Consider the following 24330-nt stretch of genomic DNA (forward strand, 5'->3'; position numbering starts at 1 on the left):
GTCCACAACTGTTTACCTAAGAGGAGTTGCCCTCTGCTGGCCATTTGAAAGAATACAGGTTTAAGGTACTTCTTCACTTGTTTCACTTTTCAGACCTATATGCTACTTACACTGAAACAATCCTTGACCTTAGTAAACAATTTCCTGGTGAGTTTGTGGTCTCAGTCACTAGTTTAGTCTTACTTAATACAACTTATTGTTCATGTTCATTTTGCAAATGATGGTCTACATTAAATCTTTATTTTTCACAAAGGACAATAAAGTGAGGTATGCTTCTAGGTGGTGACTGACAAGTTGCTACCATATGTGCATGCTGTGTTCCTTGATTTCTCCTTCACATCTAGAGCCAAAAACTACTTCACAACATGAATTCAGTAATGGAGCCTACATCTATTTTATACAGAGTCTATCATTTCAAAGCTGTGCTAACATAGAGAGTGAGAGCTAGAATGGCCAAATTGCAATTACCATTTAACCAAACTTGCATGTCTTTGGACTGTGGGAGGAAACCAGCCAAGCACGTAGGTGACCAGGAGGATCTCCAACTCCTGGGCAAAATATTTACCTCTTCAAGGGTAACTCAAACAATACCCTTAAAGACGTAATTGTTATATGACTGACTGGCTAATCTGTTTTAGTTACGGTGTATCAGCTAAACACAGAGTTCAGTTGTGACTAAATGTAAGAAATGTTTTGTACATATAAACTGGCCGACCAAACAGCTGGGTAAAATTTTCTCCCTAATTAACTTTCTGTTTTGCTTTGGTGTTTCCCGTGATATTTGTCAAAAGTGTGAACCAACCTGACATGTCTTTGGAGCTGAAGTCATGCACTCTGCGTGCCCATCCATTCATCCAAGCACCCTTCTCTAATATAAAAGTCACGCTACCTTCTGCTTTGGCACTGAATATAGACACAGTTGTTTTCAGCTGTCTGAACGAATGACTAATGCCGCTGCCTTTTTTTTTTCTTTCTCAAGAGGCCAGTCTTACACAGACATTAATTCATTGCAGCAGACACAAAGATTGCCCAATACCCAATGTTTCCCTATATATGATATCATAAAGTGCACGACCCTGCAACTCAGAAAAAAACATCCAGTTTCTTTTCCAAGCAGCAGGTTGACTGATTTATTACTTTCCAAAGTAAAACAAATCATTCCACATCCATCTATTTTATGTTTTGGTCTAGAAAACATAACTGTAACTGTAAACGTACTGCTATGATCTGCTCTCTGCTGTTTACATTTGATGTGAGCGAACAGTCCCGTAAGAGATCCACACAGCCTGAGGAGACATCACCCGATACCTTCCCACACCAGTGTCTCATCAGCTCCCAGATGTTCACTGAACTGTATTGATTAAGCAACATATAAGTGGTGTTTCCCCACCTCTCACCCACACAGACACGTACATACCCAGTTCATTTCAAGATTTTTCCTGTTTTCTTGATAGTGATACACTCAAAAGGCCTCAAGGCTTTCCAAAAACATTTTCTCTTACTGTATTTGTGACTGCTGCACATTATGATCTAACCTCATCATTCCCCACCCGATTTTGGGATTAAATAAAAAATATGATCGAGTGGTTGCAATTTTTTGTGGTTCTACACGTGAATTATAACGTTTTGTTAATTAAATAATACATTTTAGGCAGAGCATATTTCTTTCTATTTATAAATATGCGTACTGCAATGCAGCATTCACACAACTGGAAATACCCTGTGTGGTTTAAATGCTGGAGCTGCCTGGAGAGAATGAAGCAAATATAATGATGCTTAGGCAGGATTTACGTGGATGCATTTCAGGCTTCAACACTCTCAATTCGTATTCACTTTGAATGGGGTCATCTGAACTCACCTGCTGCTGAACTGATCTGGGGATCTGTTGTTTGCTTGAGCTGCTTGCATAGACAGTGAAAAAACATGACCATAGCTACCTGGTTGGAAAAAATTAGGCCAGTGCAGAAGAGCCTGAAACTTGCATTCTTCCTGAAATCCACAGGGCAATAGCTATGGTTGCAAAAAAAAGGTCTTCTTTCCTTACCTCTGTAAACACTTTGCTGTTAAGTTTATATCTTGGTCACTTATTTTGAATCATATTGAATAAAAATAAAATCTGTCCTTTCAAAAAGGAGGATTATCAATGGTATATTACACTTGCTCATTGGCTAATGACTTGTCAGTAACAAGTCATTAGCCAATGAGCCTTGCCATGATTTGATATTCTTACTATGACAATTGTACCAGCAAAGGAATGTGTGACTGCTAGCTCACTTGCTAGCAGTAAATAAATTAGAATATGAGCAGCTTTCTGCTCTATGTCTCTGTGATCTTTTTTGATATACTACTGAAATGCACAATACAAAACTGTAATATCTGTCTACACAGAAATGAAAATGTACTGACTTTGATTTAAATAGATGAGTTTATTTAGGGGTATACCACACAGTAAATATTTTTCACTGAAATTTAAATGCATCACCTTTATGACTAAGTGTAAAACTGCTGCAATAATATGTGATTTCTTGGTGTTCTCCAAAGGGAAGACATTTCCCGGATGACTCTGTAGCACTCCTCATGACTTCATGCTTTAGTAAAAGGGGATTTTCAGCCCCTCGTGTTGAGAGCAACGCCCTTTGTTCTTTTGTTGCCACCACCAGGTGATAACCACCTGTGCTGTCCAGTTCATTGATGTTATGAGGTTAAATTTTACTGCACCAGCAGCAGCTCACTGCCCACTGTGTAACACAGTGATGAGAAGCAAAGGGATTAAATGGCTACAACACATGAATATAAACAGTGATGAACATTCAACCAAACAGTGTTTCCCTGCAGCCCCCTAAAAACAACTTTGACTTTGAACTGAAACTAATAACAAAAAGGCTTTCTACAAAAAACCTTGTTTTCAAGAAAGAATAACTGGACTTCTTTGGAAAAATGTCATTTTTGTATGTGCCTGTTAGAACGTTTCTGTCCCGACTGGCACAACGTGGCAGAACAATTTTCTAAAGTCAAAAATGACATACTTAAATTTTTTTTTTTCTATAGATACATTACACACAACTTTAATTATAAAACAGAACAAAAAGCATCATGCATGTTGCTAGTGCTTTCTTCCATTTGCACACACTGATTTAATCAAGAGCTCCAAATATGAGCTGAAGATTTTGAGTCATTGCGATGACCTTTAACCAAACTGGTGAAAACGAGCATCAATTCTACTCGATGTCAAGACAAAACCACAACATGACTCACTACTGAATGCAGACAGATACACAACACCAAACACTCAGTGATTAATAGCATAACCAAAAACAGATCCCATAGAGCACATATCATGTAGGTATGTTTTCAAAGGAGTCTAATGCATTGTAGTCAGCTCTGCTTTGTATACTGATCTACCATCAAAGTAGATAAACTTTGTCTTTGCCAATTCTCTACCATCTGCACCCTGAGTAAACATGCTTATTTGGCCCATGGCCTACAGTGTTAAACAGAAAATTAAGGACAAACAGCTCCTTCATTAACTCTTTTCTCTCTAGATGCCTGTAGGAGCTGTTGTAAATTGTTGTGTTTATGGGGAAAAAAATTATAATACATGAAGTTCAACTCAGTGTGCTGATAAGTAGTGTGGACGCCTCCTCATAATCCCTGTTACACTGGGTAAAGATGTCCTCTAGGAAGTCTCTGTCACAGTTTGGAAAGCTCTTGATGAGCTTCATCAGGGCCTGGTCATACTCAGCCCGTGGGTCTGGAAAACACACAGGAAAGAATACACATAAAGTTTAATTTGTTGTTCTCTTGAGACCCCTGTGGAAAGAGGGCTCCTTGATTGTCCTGAAATATACTTTCTTTCCTTCTCATGTATAGCTGGAGGCCTTATCATACCATGTTTTCATATTTTCTTTTTCAGCTAGCACGATCTGTTTTGCAGAACATTTGTACACATGATTGGTTACCAAACGCTCTAGAGCCAATCCCCAAAATCTTGATTTTCTTAGATATTTTGTTAATAATATAGTCAAACAAAGGAAAGGGGGATTCCAATGTTTACAGTCATTTCTTTCAGGCAGCATAGAGACTCTCCTGTCTGATAACTTTAGCAACTATTCCTCTCGAGTCCCCCATCGTTCATTATGATGCTGCTGGGGTATGATGACGCCGATTATCACAGTAATAATAGGGCATTATCATTGTTAAACATAGCAGATTCATGACTAAAAAATTTATATAATGATCTTCTCTTTAATAAATCTCATTGATGGTGACATTGTAAGAGCTTACACAAGGCTGGTTTCCATTCCCATCTGTAGCAATGAATGGTTGCAGACATTCCCTAAATTAATCATTTGCATGTAAAAACACAGTCTGCACCACAAATTATTGGACTGGGCAATAAAAACAAGAGCGAAGAAGAAGCACACTTTCGCCAAACCATTCATCGGCGAAGTCGAGAAAAAGGCGGTGGTTTTTTTTTTAGTTGATGGTCTTTGATGAGTGGGGCTGGCAAATAGTGAGGGACAGGAGAGGCCTTCACCCAAACAGGTTCCGGCAGAGTGGAAAGACATGATCATCGGGCTAGCTGGCAGATAGGGCTGGTGGCTAGTGTTCAGACAGCAATTAGCGAAGAATGAAAAGCAACTGAGTGGTAGGACAAGATACTGTTTACTACCAATACCAGATTCCAATACATCCTTAGCCCTTCCTTTGTCAAGAGCAATTACACCAAATACAGATCTTAGCTTATTTGTCCTTTGTTCAAGTTTTGTCATCTGTGCACTGTGGTCTAACTCAAAACAGAATATGAGGTCAACAGGGCATGCATTAGGTCAATCTGAGAGTTTCAGGAGTGCCCTCCAGTGGACCGCTAGGCAAACTACTTTCAACGGGGTGAAAAGTGGCACAGAAGGTTTGAATAAAGATGACACTATTGAAATGGGCGTGTGCTCAGCGTTGTCCATAGACTGTATGTAAAACATGGACATAGCCTCCTGATCTGAAACCCTACGAAGTCCGATTGTAATATGAGAAAAACTGCCGTGTTGCCTGAGTTATGTCAACAAACATTTTCTTGATGTCTTTATGGTTTCAAAGCTCCACGTCTCAATTAATTATTTCATTTATTTACAGCATTATGGGTTTTTTTTTGTAAATTATGATCCCACATAGTTACTCTGTATGGGATAACATTCTCTAACAAATAATAAAGAAAGTTAGGGTGTGACCATCTGATGAGATTTTCTGCGTTCATAACTCCACTAGCTGAAAAGCAGTCCCAAACAACGAAAGCGCCTCGACCGTGTTTCACAGTGGGCTGCAGACACCCACTGTTGTAACTCACTTTTTAAAAGATTATATGTACACTTTCTATTTGCAGAGAGTATTATTTATTAATAAATACGTTAAAAATATTATACATTTCTCTCTATATATCATAGTTAAAAATATTAGGAATACAACAATATAAATGTTTTTAACCACAATAATTTGAAAAAGAACGCACATTTGGTGAACATGTTCAAATGCAATAGGTAGTCTGTTTTCTTTTGTTTGCTGTGAACACGAGTTATTCATATCTGCATCTGTATCCAGTCAGGTGTCAATCCAGAACAATTGTATAAGGGCGGCATTGCCCCTTGGCACATCTGTCTGGCTCCAGGCCAAGAGTCTGTCAGTCTTGCCTTGCTTCAGCGCAAGTAGAGAATTTACCTCGAAGACTGCCAGAATCGTAATAACAAACAGTAGAAGTTTGCGTGCGTCAAGCTTTGATCCTCTCAGTGCCCTGTCTACTAAGTCACACATTTAAATGTGTTTGATATTTGGCATCATCCGTGCCAGGCAGAAGTGGAAAATACTTTGTTACTCACACTTACAGTATAGAGACACACACACATTTACGGCTCCCCATTACTAAAAGCACTAGTTTCAGCAGGTTTTGAATGCCCGGAGCTACAGTATCACAACGTACCACACATAGTTTCCTACCTACATTTTTGAAGCATGTAAAGCACCTACACCTAACATAGACTAAACAGGCAGTCAGAGTCCACTGAAAAAGGATGAGGTGGGCAAGTCTTCTCAAATGTCCGATTTAGGTTTGGTTAACCAGTGCTGAGCCAGACTAAAAAAAAAGGCATGAGAAACAGAACAATGAGCGTTATTTACAGGTCCAGTCTAAGCTCACCAGCTTCTTCTGTCCAGCCGGAGCAGCTCTGTTCTGGATCTGGTTTCAGGTGTGACAACGGGGCTTGACTTTCTGCCTCCTGAGTACTTTCGAATTTTGGCTCTCTCTCGCTTCCTCTGGCTTGACCTTCAAGCTTGTCCAAAAAGACCGCGTTCACCCTGTCAAAGCATAGTGAACTTAACAAAATGCTTCACATAAAACTTGCAAATGTTCTATTTTACAACTCCACATGCCTGCAGGCTCCAAATGTCAGTGAGCGGGAAGTGTTTGACAGTTTTTTAAACTTCTGTACCCACTAAAATATAGTGGAAGTTGCAGCCACTTAACATCCATCAACCCAGCCAGTCTACACTGGTTTTGTTCCAAAAGGAATGAACAAAAACACACTATTAATCTTACTGGGAGCATTCTTGCATGGGTAGTTTGTATTTAGTTTCAACATTTTTTTAATATTGAGTGAGTCTTTCATCAAGTGGCTCAGCACCGTTTCTTCCAAATTGTGTGCTTTTATGTTAACTTTACATAAGATATAAGATATAAAGGGTCTTCATACCTCTTGTGTTCCAGCTGCACTTCTCTCAGATTTCTTGATTCCTTTGTCTGTTTACCCTCCACATCTGTGCTCTGACAAAAAAAAGGGAAAAAAAGAAAATGTCAAATTTCCGCCCGCTAAGACTGAAGAATTTGTATTATTGTAAAGGTCATAGGTCTGACAGTTGGAAAAAAAAAAAAAACATTCCTCTCTCCCACTGACAACACCTCCTGCTGTCCTCATGGTGCCTCTTTGAGGTGAGGATAATTTCTCAACTCCCACTATGTTGTTCTGCTGTAATAAATCATTTTAAATGGATCTGTGCGGTTGGAATACATACAAAATGTGGTTTGTTGTTATCTTGCTGAAATAAGCAAGACCTTCTCTACACTGTAAAAAAAATTGTAATATAAAAGTAGTTTACTGCGTATTTTACAGTTTTGTACTGTTCTTCTAGAATATCATTAAATTTACATAAATAGACAGTGATTTTACATTTCAAATGTAAATTAACGTAAAATCACTGTAAATGTAATAAAACATAATTTTCTTGTTTTTTAAATGTATTTGTCTTTACATGTGCATATTTAGATTGTTAAAAACATTCACAAATGCATCATAATTTCACAAATATTTGTCTGTTATTTGAAAGATTTAACTGTTAAATTCCAATGTAATGCTATGGAAAAATATATAAAATGATTCGTATAAACTTTTTTTTTCATCAAATAATAATAATTATTATTGTTATTTTGGGCGATCGTGGCTCAAGAGTTGGCAGTTCGCCTTGTAATCGGAAGGTTGCCGGTTCGAGCCCCGGCTCAGACACGCTCGGTCGTTGTGTCCTTGGGCAAGACTCTTCACCTACCACCTACTGGTGATGGGCAGAGGGGAATTATAAAGTGGAATTGTAAAGCGCTTTGAGGGTCTCATGAAGCGCTATATGAATGCAATCCATTATTATTTAAACCAACTGTTAACTGTATATTTCTGTACATTTAAGTATTATTTTTCATATTGCCGCATTCATTGACCTTGTTTAGAGGTAATTTCATTGTTCAATCACATTAAATCATTCCTAATTTAATGTTTAAAAGTACTTGAAAAAGACTGTATTGTCATTACTGAAATAACCGTATTTTCATGGGAAAGTTCTTTGCTGTTATTTTATGGTATTATTTTGGTGCCCCAGCTGCCAGAATATTACTGTTTTTTAGGACTTTTTTTTTTACGGTGTAGAAATTTAAACTCTGTTTAAATCCTAATGGTTAATGTATCAGATTATCATAAAGCTAGTATGGCCATTGGCAGATTTTAAGATTAGGTAAATACAACCTTAGAACTAAGCCAAAATGCAGAAGCATTGTGTGAGAAAGTCCACACTTACTGCTACCGTAGGCATTAGGAGGGTAAGTCGCAGCTAGGTGCATTTGATCATAGTTAGCCGAAGTAAATAACTGGCTCTTATATGAGACATGCTGTTTATACAACATATCTCATTCACCTATTCTCATACACACTTTTTTTCTACATCTAAGTGCTTTCTATTTAATAATCACACTCAAGCAACTGTTTGTTAACACAATGCCAATTAGGAAAAATGTCAGTGACAATTCTACAACAATTCCTTCTTTAAAAAGGAATTGCTACTGCCTACACTTTGGTTCGCAATGCTGCTTTTGAAAAAAAAAAAGCCCCACAAGATTTGCAGAACAATGTGTTTCAGACAGACAAAACAAAAGTGGAGAGTTTGTCCACAATGCACAGCACCATGTTGTGAGAAAACTAAACATAGCATATCAGCACACACACCTGATAAAAACTGTCCAGCACAGTGGTGGAGGGTGATGATTTGAGCATTATTCATTTTGTAGCTGCGTGACCTGGGCAGCAGGTCAACCATGAACTCCTCTGAATACCCAAGTATTTTAGAGTCAAATGTGAGAATAATTTAAATTGGGTTATGCAACAGGACAATGACCCCAAAGCACAGCAGCACATCTACAAAAGAATGGCTAAAAAGGAGTCAAGGTGTTGTAAGTTTGATTTAGATTGAGTTTTACACTGGATGCCCTTCCTAAAAGAAGGCTAGAATCAAAGCAGCACCCTTTTCTTGCCAAGCAAATACATCAGCCACTATACCACTGGAGGAGTTTACACTGGAGTTTGCTTAATTACTGACAAGAAATGAATTCAACACATTCATCTCACTCGTTTTTACTCTGTTTTTCTTCCCAGGAGAGTTAATGGGTCAGTGAGGGGAAGACGGAGCACAGCCCACCTGTGTCAGCCCTCTGCTGCATCAAAGCTTAGTATCAAATCTCCCACCAAACACACAAGCACCCGCCTACAAATAGAGGATATGAAGGGGAGAGCAATGTGACTTATGGAGCCAATGCTGAAAGAACAACAGCTCCCAGGGTCTTGGTCAGAACCACATGAAGAAGTTTGCCTTTTGCTGCTCTGTGGCCGCAAGCTTTCATCTCTTAATCTGTGACATCGATCTGAAAGAGCTGAAGCCTGGGAGTATCAGCAGAAAGAGAGGAGAGGAAAGGCAGGGAAAAGAAAAGAATAGAAAAGAGAGGGGGGGGGGGGGAAGCATAGCAAGAGCACAGGAGCAGAGAAGATGGGAAAGGATGTGGAATGAGACATGAGACAGGGAAAGGAAAGAAACTAGTGGTAAAAACAGACAACTAAAGAAGAGAAATGTAGGAGACACAATGAAAAAATTGGAGAAAGCAGGAAAGACAAGAGGTGATGACATGATATGATGGGAGAAGGTTGTGTGAGATGAGAAAGTAGAACACCAGGATGAGGTGATGCTTTGGTACTGTCTGTGACCCTACTGTCACAGACAGCACCAAATCATCTATTTATCATCTATGTATCCTGTCTGTTTGTTTCTGTGTGTATCCCACCCTAAAATAGAGACTCCTTTGTCACTAGAACTGCTTTCTGTGTCTTTCTGCACCAAGGTCTGACCTACAGTCTCCTTTCCCCAATCTCTCTCACCACTAATTTTCCTGGTGAAAGATTTGCATCAGCTCTACAAGATTCAAAAAGAGGCAGAGAGAAAGTAAAACAGTGAGAGAAGCCCACAAAGAAAACATTTCCAAAGTTATTCCTCATGAAAGAACTGCTGCTATTTTAGGAGGAAATGAGGGTCTCTTTCTCAATGTTTGGTCCCCTTTGCTTTCTTATTTGCCAAATGATTTGTCCCAACTGTTGAGGGGGGTGGTTGCGATTAAGATGTTCTCAGTTAAATAGGAAGTAAGCGTAAAGGACAACAATTCACTCTTGGAGTTTATCTTTTTCTCTTTCTAAATCTGTGGGTAATTGAGCGAAAATATGTTTGTTTTTTGTTTGTTTTTTCTCTCTCTCCTCTTTACCCCATATGTGTATTTGTACAGGTATATAATGACTTTAATATATTCCCTTTGGGGTTTTTTTCTTTTCTTTCTTTTTTGTCTGCTTTGTTCTGTTTTATGCTTTTCTTGATAATGAATAAAAACTGTTTAAAAAAAAAACAAAACAAACAAACAAAAAAAAGAAAACATTTCCCCGCTTCTTCTCCTGTGTAACATCACTGATAGGTCGGGTGGAGAGCACGCATGTTATTAGCACTATGTTTTACTTTCTGACAGAAGCTTTCAACACTCTGCAATAAAAGCAGATTTTCTGAGCTAAAAATAGCCTTGAATTTTCAGAGGCTTACAGCATCTACTTGTTGTAAGACAATAAGCCATTGCCCCTGCAATGATTAAGAGAAATGGTATTTAGAGTTATTTATAGCCAGAGTAAATGATCGCCTGAGGACATTTTCAAAGTAGAATAATTATGGGATAATTTTATAATTACCATTTAGAATTATGTGGTCGAAAGGTAATTTTATTTTTCTATCTTGTATTGAATTAAGTAGCCTTGCGGCACACATGTGACCTGCTCAGAGTGTACTCGGGCGAAAGGCGGGGTACACTTGAACCACATAAATGGAGGAAAGATGGAATTCATTCAAAAATACATGGATGGAATTATTGATTTAAATTATATTTTTATGTAAGTTTGGGATTTTTTCACTATTTTTTTAACTTAATGATCTTTACTTACAAAGACAGTTTTGACATGTTGTTTTGTATTTGTTTCACGTTTTACTGTTTACTCACAATACTCAGATGCTACATTAAAAGTTTGATGTGCAATCTTATGACCTGACATTATTATTGTGCAATTTTTTTAGCCACTACATCAGTCTTATAAATTAATAAATTTTTGGACACTTGCAATTTTGGTATAATTATCCTCTCTTAGTGACTCGGAATTTATACATAAGTGAAAATGTATTACTTTTTATACCATTTATTTCAGAATTTAGCTTTTTTAAACCTCAGTTTTGAATTTTGTATCTTCTAATGCCGACTTGGGGAGTCAATGTTTCAAAGTAAATATGTTTTTTTTAATCTGCCATTTTTATACACCCCCATTTAAGTGATTGTCTTTTCCATTCACATTATTAGACTGACAAGACAAGTGATCCGTTAGGGAGGAACAGGTTTTTTTGGTTTTTATTTTTCCCTCTACATACACTCAACAAAAATATAAACGCAACACCTTTGTTACTGCTCCCATTCCCCATGGGATGGACGTAGAGACCTAAAATTCATTCCAGATACACAATATAACCATCCCTCCCAAACAGTGGTCACAAATCAGTCCAAATGTGTGGTAGTGGGCACATCTGCTATATTGAGATAATCCATCCCACCTCACAGGTGTGCCACATCAGGATGCTGATCTGACATCATGAGTAGTGCACAGGTGTACCTCAGACTGCCCACAACAAAAGGCCACCCTGGAATGTGCAGTTTTGTCTCACAGCAAAATGCCACAGATGCCACAAGCAATGAGGGAGCGTGCAACTGGCATGCTGACAGCAGGAATGTCAACCAGATCTGTCGCCCGTGCATTGAATGTTCATTTCTCAACCATAAGCCGTCTCCACAGGCGTTTCAGAGAATATGGCAGCACATCCAACCGGCCTCACAACCGCAGACCTCGTGTAACCACACCAGCCCAGGACCTCCACATCCAGCAGGTTCACCTCCAAGATCGTCTGAGACCAGCCACCCAGACAGCTGCTGGAACAATTGGTTTGCACAACCAAACAATTTCTGCACAAACTGTCAGAAACCGTCTCAGGGACGCTCAACTGCATGCCCGTCGTCCTCATCGGGGTCTTGACCTGACTCCAGCTCGTCGCCGTAACAGACTTGTGTGGGCAAATGCTCACATTCGATGGCGTCTGGCACGTTGGAGAGGTGTGCGCTTCACAGATGAATCATGGTTCACATTGTTCAGGGCAGATGGCAGCTGAGAATGTCCCAGTTCTTGCATGGCCAGCATACTCACCGGACATGTCACCCATTGAGCATGTTCGGGATGTGCTTGACCGGCGTATACGACAGCGTGTACCAGTTCCCACGAATATCCAACAACCTCGCACAGCCATTGAAGTGGAGTGGACCAACATTCCACAGGCCACAATTGACAATCTGATAGACTCCATGCGACGATGTGTTGCACTGCATGAGGCACATGGTGGTCACACCAGATACTGACCGGTTCTGGGTCCCCAGACCCCCAATAGCGCAAAAAACTGCACATTCCAGGGTGGCCTTTTGTTGTGGGCAGTCTGAGGTACACCTGTGCACTACTCATGATGTCAGATCAGCATCCTGATGTGGCACACCTGTGAGGTGGGATGGATTATCTCAATATAGCAGATGTGCCCACTACCACACATTTGGACTGATTTGTGACCACTGTTTGGGAGGGATGGTTATATTGTGTATCTGGAATGAATTTTAGGTCTCTACGTCCATCCCATGGGGAATGGGAGCAGTAACAAAGGTGTTGCGTTTATATTTTTGTTGAGTGTACTTCTTCCAGCACACGTTATACAACCCTGTTCTGTCTTCTGCAGAAAACCTTGCAGTCATGTCATGTTGTGTCTCTGTCTCTGCTCAGTGTGAACTCTGGGAAGTCCCTTGAACTTTCCTAGCCTTCCACCACTTCCATTCTAAGAAAACCAACATTCAGAGAGAAAGAGAGGCTGAGTAAAGACAAAAGGAAGCAGACATTAAAAACAACAGAGGCTGAAAGAGGTAGAAAGACAATACTGACAAGTAACAAGAATATAAAAAATACATACAAAACAAAAAAAATAATAGGAAACTCCCCCAAAAACATTGGCATATTTATCGGTGTATTTTCTTTCCTTTTACTCATCTGTGATCTTACTGTACCGGTGTGTGCTCCATGTATGACCAGTAGATAAACGTAAGCTCCCGACCCCTACCCGACCTACATGGGATATAGTTTAATATCCGTGTGGCCTCAGACGATGAAAATTCTGCACCTAAGGGTATTTACTCAGAAAACAGTCTACAAATGTAGATCTACTTGTGTAAAATACCACACAGATTCTCTGACGCCACACATATGAGAGTTAGCACTGACTCCTAGGATGCATAGAGCACATGCATGCATAGGCCCACTGCTGCACAGAGTAAGCAAAACATATATGATTTGGACACCACCTTACCCTGGATGACGTGCGTATGGCAGTGGTGGACGCTGATGAAGCTTTCCTCTCGAAATTCTGAAGAAACCTCTCCTGTGTTCTGCAATAGATAAACACTTTATTTCTTCTGTCGTGCAGCAGACATGGTCACACACACACACACACACACACACACACACACACACACACACACACACACACACACACACACACACACACACAAATAATAAGGCCTTAAGTATTATTTTAATCAGCAGACACTCCACAGACCTGAAAAGCTGACAGTCTGACAAAGGCTGACCACGTTTGTTTGTCCCCGTGTGACACTGTCCCGACTGTGCACAGAGCATCTGCTCTGCTACCCATTAGCCCCTTTTCTAAATATCATCATTGTTTCTTCAGTTCTGTACACTGGTCTGCTGTCTCCTGTTTTTGTTTACCTTGTAAGGAAACCAGGGATGTCACTTGACAAGCAATTACCTTGGGAGTCAGCCAGGGATCATATTCCAGTAACATCGTGGCTGTTGGGGTAATGGATTTAAAGTGGTCAGACAAAAAGGAATGAAGGGGCTGTAGTTACAGTAGACGCTCTGAATCATTAGTCTGTCTATATTTAATAAAATCTCATGACTTTTTTTGGAGAGCACGGAATAATGTTTCTGTTTTTTCTCGGCTTTAATTTGTAAGACATATTTTGAAAGGAAAATATATATTAAAGTCAGGCTAAGAAGTATGTGGAGCAAACCTTACAGCATGTTGTAATTCAAGATGTCTGAGAGAGAGAGTCCTTTCAGAAAAAGAAAAATTACACTACATTAAAACTATGGTGGCACAGAACTTTCACCTGCAATTTTGGGGTTTAAATCCGGTATGAAGCCAAAGGTTTCCACTGGCTTATATTTATTTAGTAGTTATGAGAAGCATGCTCTGTCTGTGCTTGTGTGCTGGGAGACGCTGAAAAACATTTTGATACTTTCTTCACTTTCTCTATTATACCCTCCACAAGTACTACTGTAATTTGTGGAATTTGACAGGGCTGTTGTTTTTCTCCAGCTCAACGCTTAAGCTGCATCAACTATGCAAATGTTTTCCAGTGCCGTGGCAACCAGAGACTATAGAAAGGGAATGACATTCAGAAACTTCAAGCAACTTTGGGCCAAATAACCAATGGCAGCAGGAAGTGGGCGGGACCCAAGATAAACCTTTGGGTCAACTTCCAGACAAGTGATTTTAGTTGCTACCATTGAGAGTGCAGAATACCATTGATTGATATAACCTAGTAGTGAATGGGTTAGAGCAGTGATTCCCAAAATGTTGGCTGGGGCCACCTGGTGGGCTGTACTGTACTGTAGTTGTACTTTTATTATTGAATTGACAGCATGCTGACATAATTTCAGGGAAGACCACAGCTGCATTGATGATGATTTAGTTATGGTCCTGCACTTTAATGTGAAGAAGGATTTAAGAATTCAACTTACAACCAAAAAATTGCTTTTAAAATCAAATCAAATAAATAATCATAATAATAACAATGATACTACGACTAATAATAAGATGAACGAAAGCATAGACTTAGTTTTACCTCACTAAAATTAGGTTCTGTTTATGGCTTCTGTATAGGATCTATGCAACTACCAGCTCATTCCACTGAGATCAGCTGCTGCTTTGGTGAATGCTCAATGACAAGTCATATTTTACTGGGACACATATAGGAAATTAGACACATATCAGCACTCCGCCTGCTCTTGTGACATCTGATGCTGAATATAACTAACAGAGATCCATGTTAGAGCATGACAGAACACAACACTGCACACAATACCAGAAGGCAACAGCAATGAAACCCAAGCAACCCCGATCCAGGGCTAACCTGAGGCGGTCCGGCTCAAACTCCTCCCTCCTCCTCTGATCTTCCTGCCGCTCCTTCTCCCGTAGACGCTCAGCCTGCAATACATCACACTCAGTTGCCGTGCCACGAACCTGCTTTCCCCCAAATGTGCAAGTGACATTAACCAAAGTGACTAACGGAGCCATTACATTAGAGCATGCTATATGGACTGTAACATTCATGCATACACATGCTAGTCATGCTTGTTGGGCACGAACACTGGAAATTTTTATATAACTTTAATGCAAAAAACAGCTGCTTGCTTAAGTGAAAATACATTGATGGGGTTTTTTTGCACTAATAAAGTTGTGGAGTTGTAAAGTATTTTGTCTAGTGTCATTTATATCGTTATCGCAAATTTTCAAATGTATATCGTGATAAATATTTTTGGTCACATCGGTGAAAATCCCTCCTAGTACTGTCTATTTTAATGATCTTTTTCTGGCATCACAGACTTTATTTTCTCGTACCATGGTCTTACTGTAAAATAGGACATGGTGTGCTGTTTAAGATAAAGAGGGTGGTGGTGAGAGTCCAGAGACAGGGGTGAAATGTAGTGTGACCCAGCATGTTGTTTTATATGTATGTATTTATTTGCTGGATTACCGATACTCTGTTCTATGTTGTCACAGAGGTCATGGCACAACAGACAAAGATCTGTGGAATACTGGCTTGGTCTTTGCCATTAATCAGCCTTCCGCATTACTCTATCACCATTATTGGAAAGACAGCAGGGCCAAACGTTGAGTAGAATACGTCTGAGTGAAGAGCTTTTCTTTGGGGGCTGAAAACCCCAAAGTCCATTAATCTGTTAGTTCTCACATAGCTTTAGTGCCAAGTGTGTGTGAGAGAAACTCTCGCTAGAGCTCATGTTGATGCTTGTCTCTACTGACATCTGCAGGGTAAGCATGATATTACTCCTCACTAAGGGAAGAAAAATTAGTTCCATGGGGTAGATTTATAAGCTTCTGAGCACTAACATAACAGTAATAAAAAGTAACTTGTCATGCTCACTGGTGAGGAAATGTGATTGATTTAGCTATATGTCTGTGAGTAGGATTTGCATGGGAATTTCACCAAAAATGGGGTTTGGACTTAATTAGAAGTGAATAACTATGGTGGTGATATGATTGGATCCAGGAAATCAGTTTTTACATGTGGATGGAATTAGCCTTGGTAGAAGAATACGAGTTCTTGCTGTTAGCTGCCTGCTCTAGTTTACAATGTGCAGTGTTGTGTTTTACCTGTTTGCATCTGTTGTTTTAGGCTAACCTGGAAATACAGTGCCACTGTAGACAATGGCCTCAGCCTTGTATTCACTCTAATCAAATCCATCAGATCTTTTGTTTTTAGCATTGAAGCATTACAAATGGTTTGCTACAAGACATTAGTACATACTAGAGATGGCACGATACCACTTTTTTATGTCCGATACCGATAGCATAAATTTGGATATCGGCCGATACCGATATGAATCCGATATAGTGTGTTTTTTAAACAACAAAACTGTTTTTTTAAACATCTTGCTGCATTTTGTATAAGTTCAAACTCAAGTTTAAAAAACAAACAAACAAACACTAAAGCTATTCTGTTATACCTGTATGCAAAAAAATACACTGCACCCAAAATATTTCATAGTTCAGCAAAACTGATCAATCTAATAAACTTAGACCTACTCCATCCTCCCTATTCTGGTATTTTAAAGAGTAAGCACCCTAACTAATAGGGTTCTAAAACTCCCTGCAAAAAAAAAAAAAAAAATAGGGAACCACCCCCCACCTCATGATGCTTAATCGACGTAATCAACTTTAATTTGGTGCAGTGTGAAAAAAAAATGCCCAGAAATAAATTATTTTTCAAGAATAATTAAATAGATTCAACATCTTTCTTCAACAGAATTGCAGACTGCACAGATGGTATCTTCCCAAAGGAAAAAGTAGTATAGCTTACTAGGGTATATTAGACTTAATAGTTACTATATACAGTAACGGACTTCTATACATTTTACATCAGATTAAAACTTTGTGTGTAAGATTCAGATAATTATTTATTAAAAGCTCGACATTTTAAATGAGAATAAGAAAGAAAAGTATGTCTTTGTGCCCCCTTTTCTCTGTTAATGCCCTATCGGCCCCCCTGGCTAAACTTTGCTAGATCCGCCCCTGCACAGTTACCAGCCGTCAGCTACGTAGAAAAAGATCCTCGAGTAGAAAGTAATATTAAATAAATTCTAACAACAGCTTATCAAGGTTAAACGTGCTGCTGTTGTTCAGCCGCTGGTTTCCTCTTTCTGGTGCAAAGTGGGCAATAAACAAACAAGAGAGACGGACCTGCGACAGAATCAGGTGATCAGCTGATCATTAAGCAGTTTCATGATTGAAGTAGGAGCAGGAGAGAGAGGGAGAAGAGGCAGTCGCTCCATATATCTGTTGTTAAGCTTAACGCTGGAATGCTTTACAAACATTCAGAGATGAACTTACACACTTGCTTTACTTCTCTCTGGGATCACTTCCTCGGAGATGAAATGCCGGTTTGGTAGCGAGGCTCCGAATGCTCAACCAGACAACAGGTCTTGCACGCCACAGCCGCTCTATCACGTGATGCATACTGCTCCGACGTGCTACGGTTATGAGCCGAGTTACGCCATATCGCAAGTTTTGTGAGGTGCTTTTTTGATATTTAATGGATTTTTTTTTTTAATTTCTCTCCGATATCCGATCCAGTAATTTAGGTCAGTATCGAACCGATACCGATATGTAATATCGGATCGGTCCATCTCTAGTACATACCCTTGATTTAATTCAATTATTCAGCAACAGTTACCTTTACATGGTAAACTAAAGACTACAACAATAATCTGATAATAATCTGCTTGATGTTTTGATTTTATGCTTACCTTCTCCCTCTGTATTGCTTTCATCTTCTGCAACTTTTCCTCCTCTTCCTGTCTCTTCCTCTTGTCATCCTCAGCCTTTTTTATCTAGAAAGAGCATTTGAAATGAAATATTTTATTTTTGGATGAACAGGAGAGGATGCGAGCTAAAGTAGAAATGTATTACTGCATCTCAAACATGGCATGTTTTCATGCACTGTCTGTTTTTTGTTTTTTTTATGGCAGCAGACAAAAATGGTATCTGTAAATAATTTGCTGTAATATTTAGATATATGTAAAGCTCCACAGAAAATAAATGGATGCTTTCCAGAGTGAATAACTTGGCATGTACTTTCTTCTGCAGTTTCATGGATTGATGATTTATTTGCTGTTTTTGCCTGACTTCAGCCAGTGTGACATCACCACCTGGATAAAAGATCAGAATGCCAAATGTCAGTAAGTGAGGATGTGAAGATAAATATAGAAATGGTGAAGGTAGAGGGTAAGGACAGATTACCAAGCCTCTCTGGATTCACACATACAGAGGGGACTCTCTGTGTTTCTTTCCATCTGTTAAGAGCCTCTTCTTCTTTTTGAGCAACTGCAGCAACAACAACAGACCTCTCATTTCATACATTTGGAGAGAAATGTCAAATAAATGAAGATCAAATTGGTGTCATAATTACTTGTTTTCATCTCGTTTCGCTTAGATTCATTTGGTGGGATAATGGTGTATCCATCTGAGCTGAAACAAGGACAGAGACACAGTGTGACTGTTGGTATTAAGGCAGGAGAAGAACAATGCAAAAACTGAGTGCTTCTGGTGTCGAATATTTCCTTTGTTCACTTATAATGAGGTATTTTGAAAGTATTTAGAAAACGTTGCAGTTTCACCTCCGCTAACAAATTAATTTAACTTGATCAGTAGTTTAAGTTTATTCATACACTTCATTTAAGCTTTATTAAAATAATGTAAAAAAATTTAAAAAAATAGTATAGGTAAAATATTGTCAATAAGGTATATCCAAGTACAGTTTGAGTATCTTTTTCTCATCAGTGTGGTACAATTTGCAATGCTACACTGGTCTAGAAATTATTATTATTAATACTAATAATAATGTATACTGCAGAGTAATGAGCACTATGCAGAACACAGTGATGATGTCTTAATGTCAGTGGCTCCTTTGGCCAGCCTTATTATCCCAGCAGGGTACCTGATCACAGGCAGAATGTAGGTGTTGATAGCCTGGATCTTGTTTTTAACCATTCAGCTGATGCCTTCAGGACTTGCCTGACCCTCTGCAGGTACTTGGTGGTTGCAGCTTCCTAGCTGCTTTTCGTGGTTCCCATTTGCATGTGGGAATCCCAGGTATTTGTAGCTGTCTGCATAGTTGCCTTCTGGTAGTTCGATCACCTCCAGTCTGACTACCTTCACTCTCTATGTTACTATCTGACCACACTTCTCAAATCTGAATGACATTCCGATGTCGTCCTGGTGGTTTGGATCAGTGAATCGATATCTCGTTAACTCTTGGCATACAGCTTGATGTCATCCATGTAGAGGAGGTGGCTGACAGTGGCTGTATCCCAATTCAGGGTCTGCAGCCTTAAAGTACGCAGCCTTAACGGTCCACAAGGGCCGCGTACTCAAAGGCCGCTAAGGCCGGAAGTGCGAGGTTTCTGAAATGGGACGGTCTAGCCTCCGTGGCGCTGCCCAGGTTGCCTAGAAACCATGACACTAACAGCTGGAACCATTTCATACAGCATTATTTGACAGAAATGAAGGAAAAAATATTTTGTTCATTTGTTTGTTTGTTTCTACATGAGCTTTGATTTGATAAGTATCTGAGGCTGAGACCACGGGACTGTGGAATCATGATTATTGGGCTTCATTTCTGTACTGAACAGTCATTTTAAGATTAGCTAGTAAATAACAATTAGCTCATGTTGTTCATGAGACTAAAGTCATCTTACTTTGTAATATTGGCCATATTGTATTAACTAATATAAATACAATATGGCCAATATTAAAGTTATCATTTCAATCATTATTAGTTATTACAGCAGTGAATGACTGTTTCAAATACTGAGCTGCAGTAAAAATTCAAGCTGCATTTATTCATATTTCCTGTCACCTTAAATCTTCACTGTATATATAACTGTGTTATATATAAGAGACAAATATTGTTCTTTTAATATGTTGGCATTAGTAAATTTGTCTCAGTGCTTACTTTAAATATCCATAAAATAATCAAATTTTCTGTAAGATTAAGGTCGACTATTGAACGGCGTATATTTTAAAGTAAAGGCTTTAAAACCAAGTTAGTACAAACGTCGCTAATGTCACATAACTTTGCTGACATGTGGCCAACAGGAATGTTTTAATGTTCTTCTTTATTAAACATTTGCACATAAATAAGTGACATAATATTCAGTACTTACTTTTAAAAGTTTACTCTTCGTGCGCCCCTCTTCCGCCGTTTTTTGCGCTATGCATTCTGGGATATGTTGGGCCACAAAGTCTACACATCCTTAAAATTCAGGGAAATGAAGGACGCATTTCAGGGCCGCATTTCGAGCAGCCTTTGAATTGGGACAGCCTTCGTCGCGTCGCTGTGACGTAATCAGCCTTAAAAGGCGGCCTTTAAGGCTGCAGACCCTGAATTGGGATACAGCCAGTATCTGTAGCCAGTCTCGTCAATGACCTCACTGAGGGATTCAGGCCTATGCAAAACAGTAGTGGGAAGAGCGCATCTACTTTTTAGATCCCGCGACTTGACAGTGATTTGTGCTTTGGGCTTGAAGTTGGCCTTAATGGGGATGTGGCGAACAACACTAGAGTTCTATAAGAAGGCTCTTAGGGTCCTGTTGATCTTGTGCAAGAGAGTACACCTTGGATGGTTCTGTGGAGAACAGCTGGTTTATTTTCCTGCCTTCTATTTCTGTGGTGTACCTCGTCAATTTCTAGCCACGAGAGCAGTTCCTTCTTCCCAATGTTGTAACACTGAGCTACTAGTTGTTTCGCTGTCAATCTGGATGCTGGGTATTGAGGATTCCATAGGTCCCCTCATTCTATTCATGTAACCTCTTCTGCTGGGATTAACTTACATAGTAGCATTCCAACAGCACCCTATTTTCATCTCTTGCCCAGCTGTGGCTTCTTGTTCCAGTAGCCCACTTCTCATCAGTGTGTCCTGGTTCCTCAACACCTTGTTAATCCGGGCAACATCTGAGCTGTCATGACTTAATTTCTATGTCTCTCGTTCATGTCTGAGGTTTGGTTAGGCTAGGTTACACAGCAGTAGCTAAAAACTTACTGCATACATTTAGCTGAAAACGATTCAAGTGAAAATTTCCAGTAGTTATGTAAGGGATATCATTTTGCATTCCATCATTTTTTCCCTTGTTTTCTTTGTATTTCTGTATTTGAGGAAATTTTGTACTGAAGTCTTAAAAAACATAAAAAAATAATAAAGGATAAATATTACGTATGGCCAAAAAGCCACTCAAAAGCAAAACCACCAGCAGTTTAAGAATATCCAAAAGTATGTGGTAATGAAACTAATATGATGCTGCTTTGAAGGGACAAAGTAAATTGCACTGCTATGGTTTTAAAATCATCTGTTTCCTTTCTAATGTTCATGTGATTTCTGTTTACTTGAGTAAAATCAAGACATCTTTACAGACTGCACTTTGATAACACGCCTGTTTACTTTGCTCAACATGCTTATAAAACTGCTTATAAAAGATACTTTCTTCGTATACATAGAAGCTGTGCTTTACCACGAACATTGAAGGCAACGTTTCACTCTCCGATTCCGTGAAACGAAAGTGAAAGTCAGCTCTGTAGGAAAACAGAAATCTACTCCAGTAAATAAAATGTAACACAAATAGAATAAATGTTAGGCAATGAAGAAATTTGCACATAAGAGGCGGTTTATTCAGCCTCCTCTGTGGATCTATAAATGACAACATGAGCTCTCTCTCTCTCTGTGTGTGTGTGTGTGTGTGTGTGTGTGTGTGTGTGTGTGTGTGTGTGTGTGTGTGTGTGTGTGTGTGTGTGTGGGTGTGTGAGTGTGTGTGTCTGTGTGCGTGGACCACAACCATATATAGTAACAAAAAAGGTGACACCCTCAAAGGGTTATTAATATTCTCAGAAATGAGATCTATGCCATAGCAACAGCGCCAAACCCTACACGCACACACACACAGACATGCACACATATAGACACACGATGACTGTATGAGCAAGTGTTTCCTGGCCTTTTGCTCCTCTGTAAGGGAGTCTTACCAGAAACATGTCTATCCAAGATCCACCACATCTGTCTGAGGTTGGAGACATTAACACCTCACTCAACTCCATCGTCATTTCCTACAGCCTGTCCTCCCCCAACTTCAGGTCCATGAAAAATTAGTCATGAACAGAATGGGTGGATGGGGCTTACTAATGCTGTGTGTAATTGTTCCAATTATCAAGAAGACAAATCAAATCATGAGGGCTTATAGTGTCTTGAAATGCCAGATATGTGGGTATCAGCTTTCTTCCCGCTGACATGCAGCGCGGTGACAAGCACTTGCAAAAGGCTAGTTCGCGCTATAGCTGAGAAATAGATTTTGACACGGGGAGATGATTTGCATTTGGGGTTTTGGGGATCATTATCTGGTTCCCTGCGCTGATTTGCGAGAACAGGAATGCATCATAGTGTTTGGAGTGGGGATTATGGCAATGGCAAATTTCAAAACCAGTTTTATTCAAAGAGCGTCTTACTGGTTATCTTAACAGAAAATCAACCCTGGGGTGCAAGCAAAAAATAAAATGCAGTCGTAATGGTTTTTTCCAGGAAACATTTTCAATCTTCTCCTTTGGTGCAACCATTTTCACCTCTGCACTTCTTCCTCAGCTAATGATGTCCTGGGTTTCCATGAGTGACTTTCAGCAGGGCAGCAGATGGAAACATGTAACACTCAAAGTGCAATAGCAGTGGTGACAGCTAGGTGAGAGATTGGGTCCACTGATTTTGTGGTCGTATTGCATTCTAGCCTGCTGAGGCAACTTGTCAGTAAGAGATTACCATTCTTTGCCTTTTTAAAATTGAAATTCATCTCTGTGTGTCGCTTTCTCATAATAGCAGCAGTGGATAAACCACATCTGCTATTATCTTTCTCGAGATGTATTTCAAAATAGCCTCACTTTACGCCAAGACCTTAAATGGGGAAAAAAGATGATTTTACTCTGTAGCTCAGAGGAGCTTTAAATGAGCAAAAGAGGTGCCAAGATAGCAAAAAATGGATTTTTGTGCAGTTCTCAAACACTGCTGTGCTTTACCACGAACATTGAAGGCAACGTTTCACTCTCCGATTCCGTGAAACGAAAGTGAAAGTCAGCTCTGTAGGAAAACAGAAATCTACTCCAGTAAATAAAATGTAACACAAATAGAATAAATGTTAGGCAATGAAGAAATTTGCACATAAGAGGCGGTTTATTCAGCCTCCTCTGTGGATCTATAAATGACAACATGAGCTCTCTCTCTCTGTGTGTGTGTGTGTGTGTGTTTTGCTTTGTTTTTCAGTTTTCAGTTCTTTGTTTTATCAACACAAACTTTGTACTTACTACCGTGGCTGTCCAGTTGGCACTTGTGGATTTCCGTGAACATTTGGATTTGGAAGTGTTTGATCCTGTCCAGACACATCTGTCATCTGTCTCGGGTGTCTGGCGTTTTGGTTTTCCTCGGGGTTTACCTGGTTCCTTTTGTATCTTTGGTCGTAATCCATCGTGTAACCTGCACACCGACAACCTCGGAGAAGATGTCTGCCTGAAGCTAGTTAGTCTGCGGGCACCAGTTAATGTGTTTCTATTCTAAGCCCAGTTTTCTTTTCCAAGTGTAGTCAGGCGACGTGAGGGCACAGCGGAGTGGGAGGATTTTTTTTAACCAACAGCGCCATCTGCTGAGGACAAATGGCAGAGGAGAATTTTAAAAGACCTCTCAAGACCTCTTAAAAGGAACCCCGACTATTATGACAAGTTACTCTAAATATGTTACAAATTATCTCCACTACATAAAAAACATACTTGAGAATAACTGCAGTTTTTTTGTCATTCATTAAATCTTCGTTGTTTAAAACTATTTTGAAGCCGTGAGAGCGGCCATGTTTTTTTTGCACACAATGCATTCTGGGACGATAACATGGGCTTTGGAGTTGACGTCACGCCGCAATGCATTGTGGGAGCGCGGCGCGGGGTCTACGAATCAAAACAAACTCACTGTGTTGGAAC

General features: G+C 39.5%; 1 protein-coding gene across 3 annotated transcripts; it reads right to left on the reverse strand.

The window, feature by feature from the left end:
• Nucleotides 1-2424: 2424 nt before the first annotated feature.
• epsti1 (epithelial stromal interaction 1) lies at nt 2425-24213 on the reverse strand. 3 transcript variants are annotated; one of them, XM_086266820.1, is made up of 11 exons: nt 24127-24213; nt 23668-23999; nt 18743-18801; nt 18574-18657; nt 18409-18482; nt 18081-18164; nt 15167-15240; nt 13318-13396; nt 6738-6808; nt 6185-6342; nt 2425-3751 (listed from the first exon to the last, which is right to left on the reverse strand). In XM_086266820.1, exons 2-11 carry the CDS (start codon nt 23826-23828, stop codon nt 3606-3608), a joined length of 990 nt encoding a protein of 329 aa, XP_086122946.1. In that variant the 5' UTR covers nt 23829-23999; nt 24127-24213; the 3' UTR covers nt 2425-3605. The 3 variants fall into 3 exon arrangements, with proteins under 3 accessions (XP_086122946.1, XP_086122945.1, XP_086122944.1); XM_086266819.1 differs by having other exon boundaries at nt 23668-24002; XM_086266818.1 differs by having other exon boundaries at nt 23668-24210.
• Nucleotides 24214-24330: the final 117 nt, after the last annotated feature.

Source organism: Aulonocara sp. 'chitande type north' Nkhata Bay, linkage group LG16 (genome assembly GCF_057382095.1).
Source record: "Aulonocara sp. 'chitande type north' Nkhata Bay isolate Kocher_YH1m ecotype deep benthic linkage group LG16, A_spYH_male_GT1.1, whole genome shotgun sequence".
Classification (NCBI taxonomy): Eukaryota; Metazoa; Chordata; class Actinopteri; order Cichliformes; family Cichlidae; genus Aulonocara; species Aulonocara sp. 'chitande type north' Nkhata Bay.

What these genes read in the sequence shown, in the direction of transcription:
- epsti1 (XM_086266820.1), bottom strand. Translation starts at nt 23,828, where the DNA reads ATGGATTACGACCAAAGATACAAAAGGAACCAGGTAAACCCCGAGGAA. An exon ending in GCGAAACGAGATGAAAACAA is followed by an intron (nt 18,658 to 18,742) that starts GTAATTATGACA and finishes TTGTTGCTGCAG; the next exon opens with TTGCTCAAAAAGAAGAAGAG. An exon ending in CGGCTGGACAGAAGAAGCTG is followed by an intron (nt 3,752 to 6,184) that starts GTGAGCTTAGAC and finishes TGTGTTTTCCAG; the next exon opens with ACCCACGGGCTGAGTATGAC.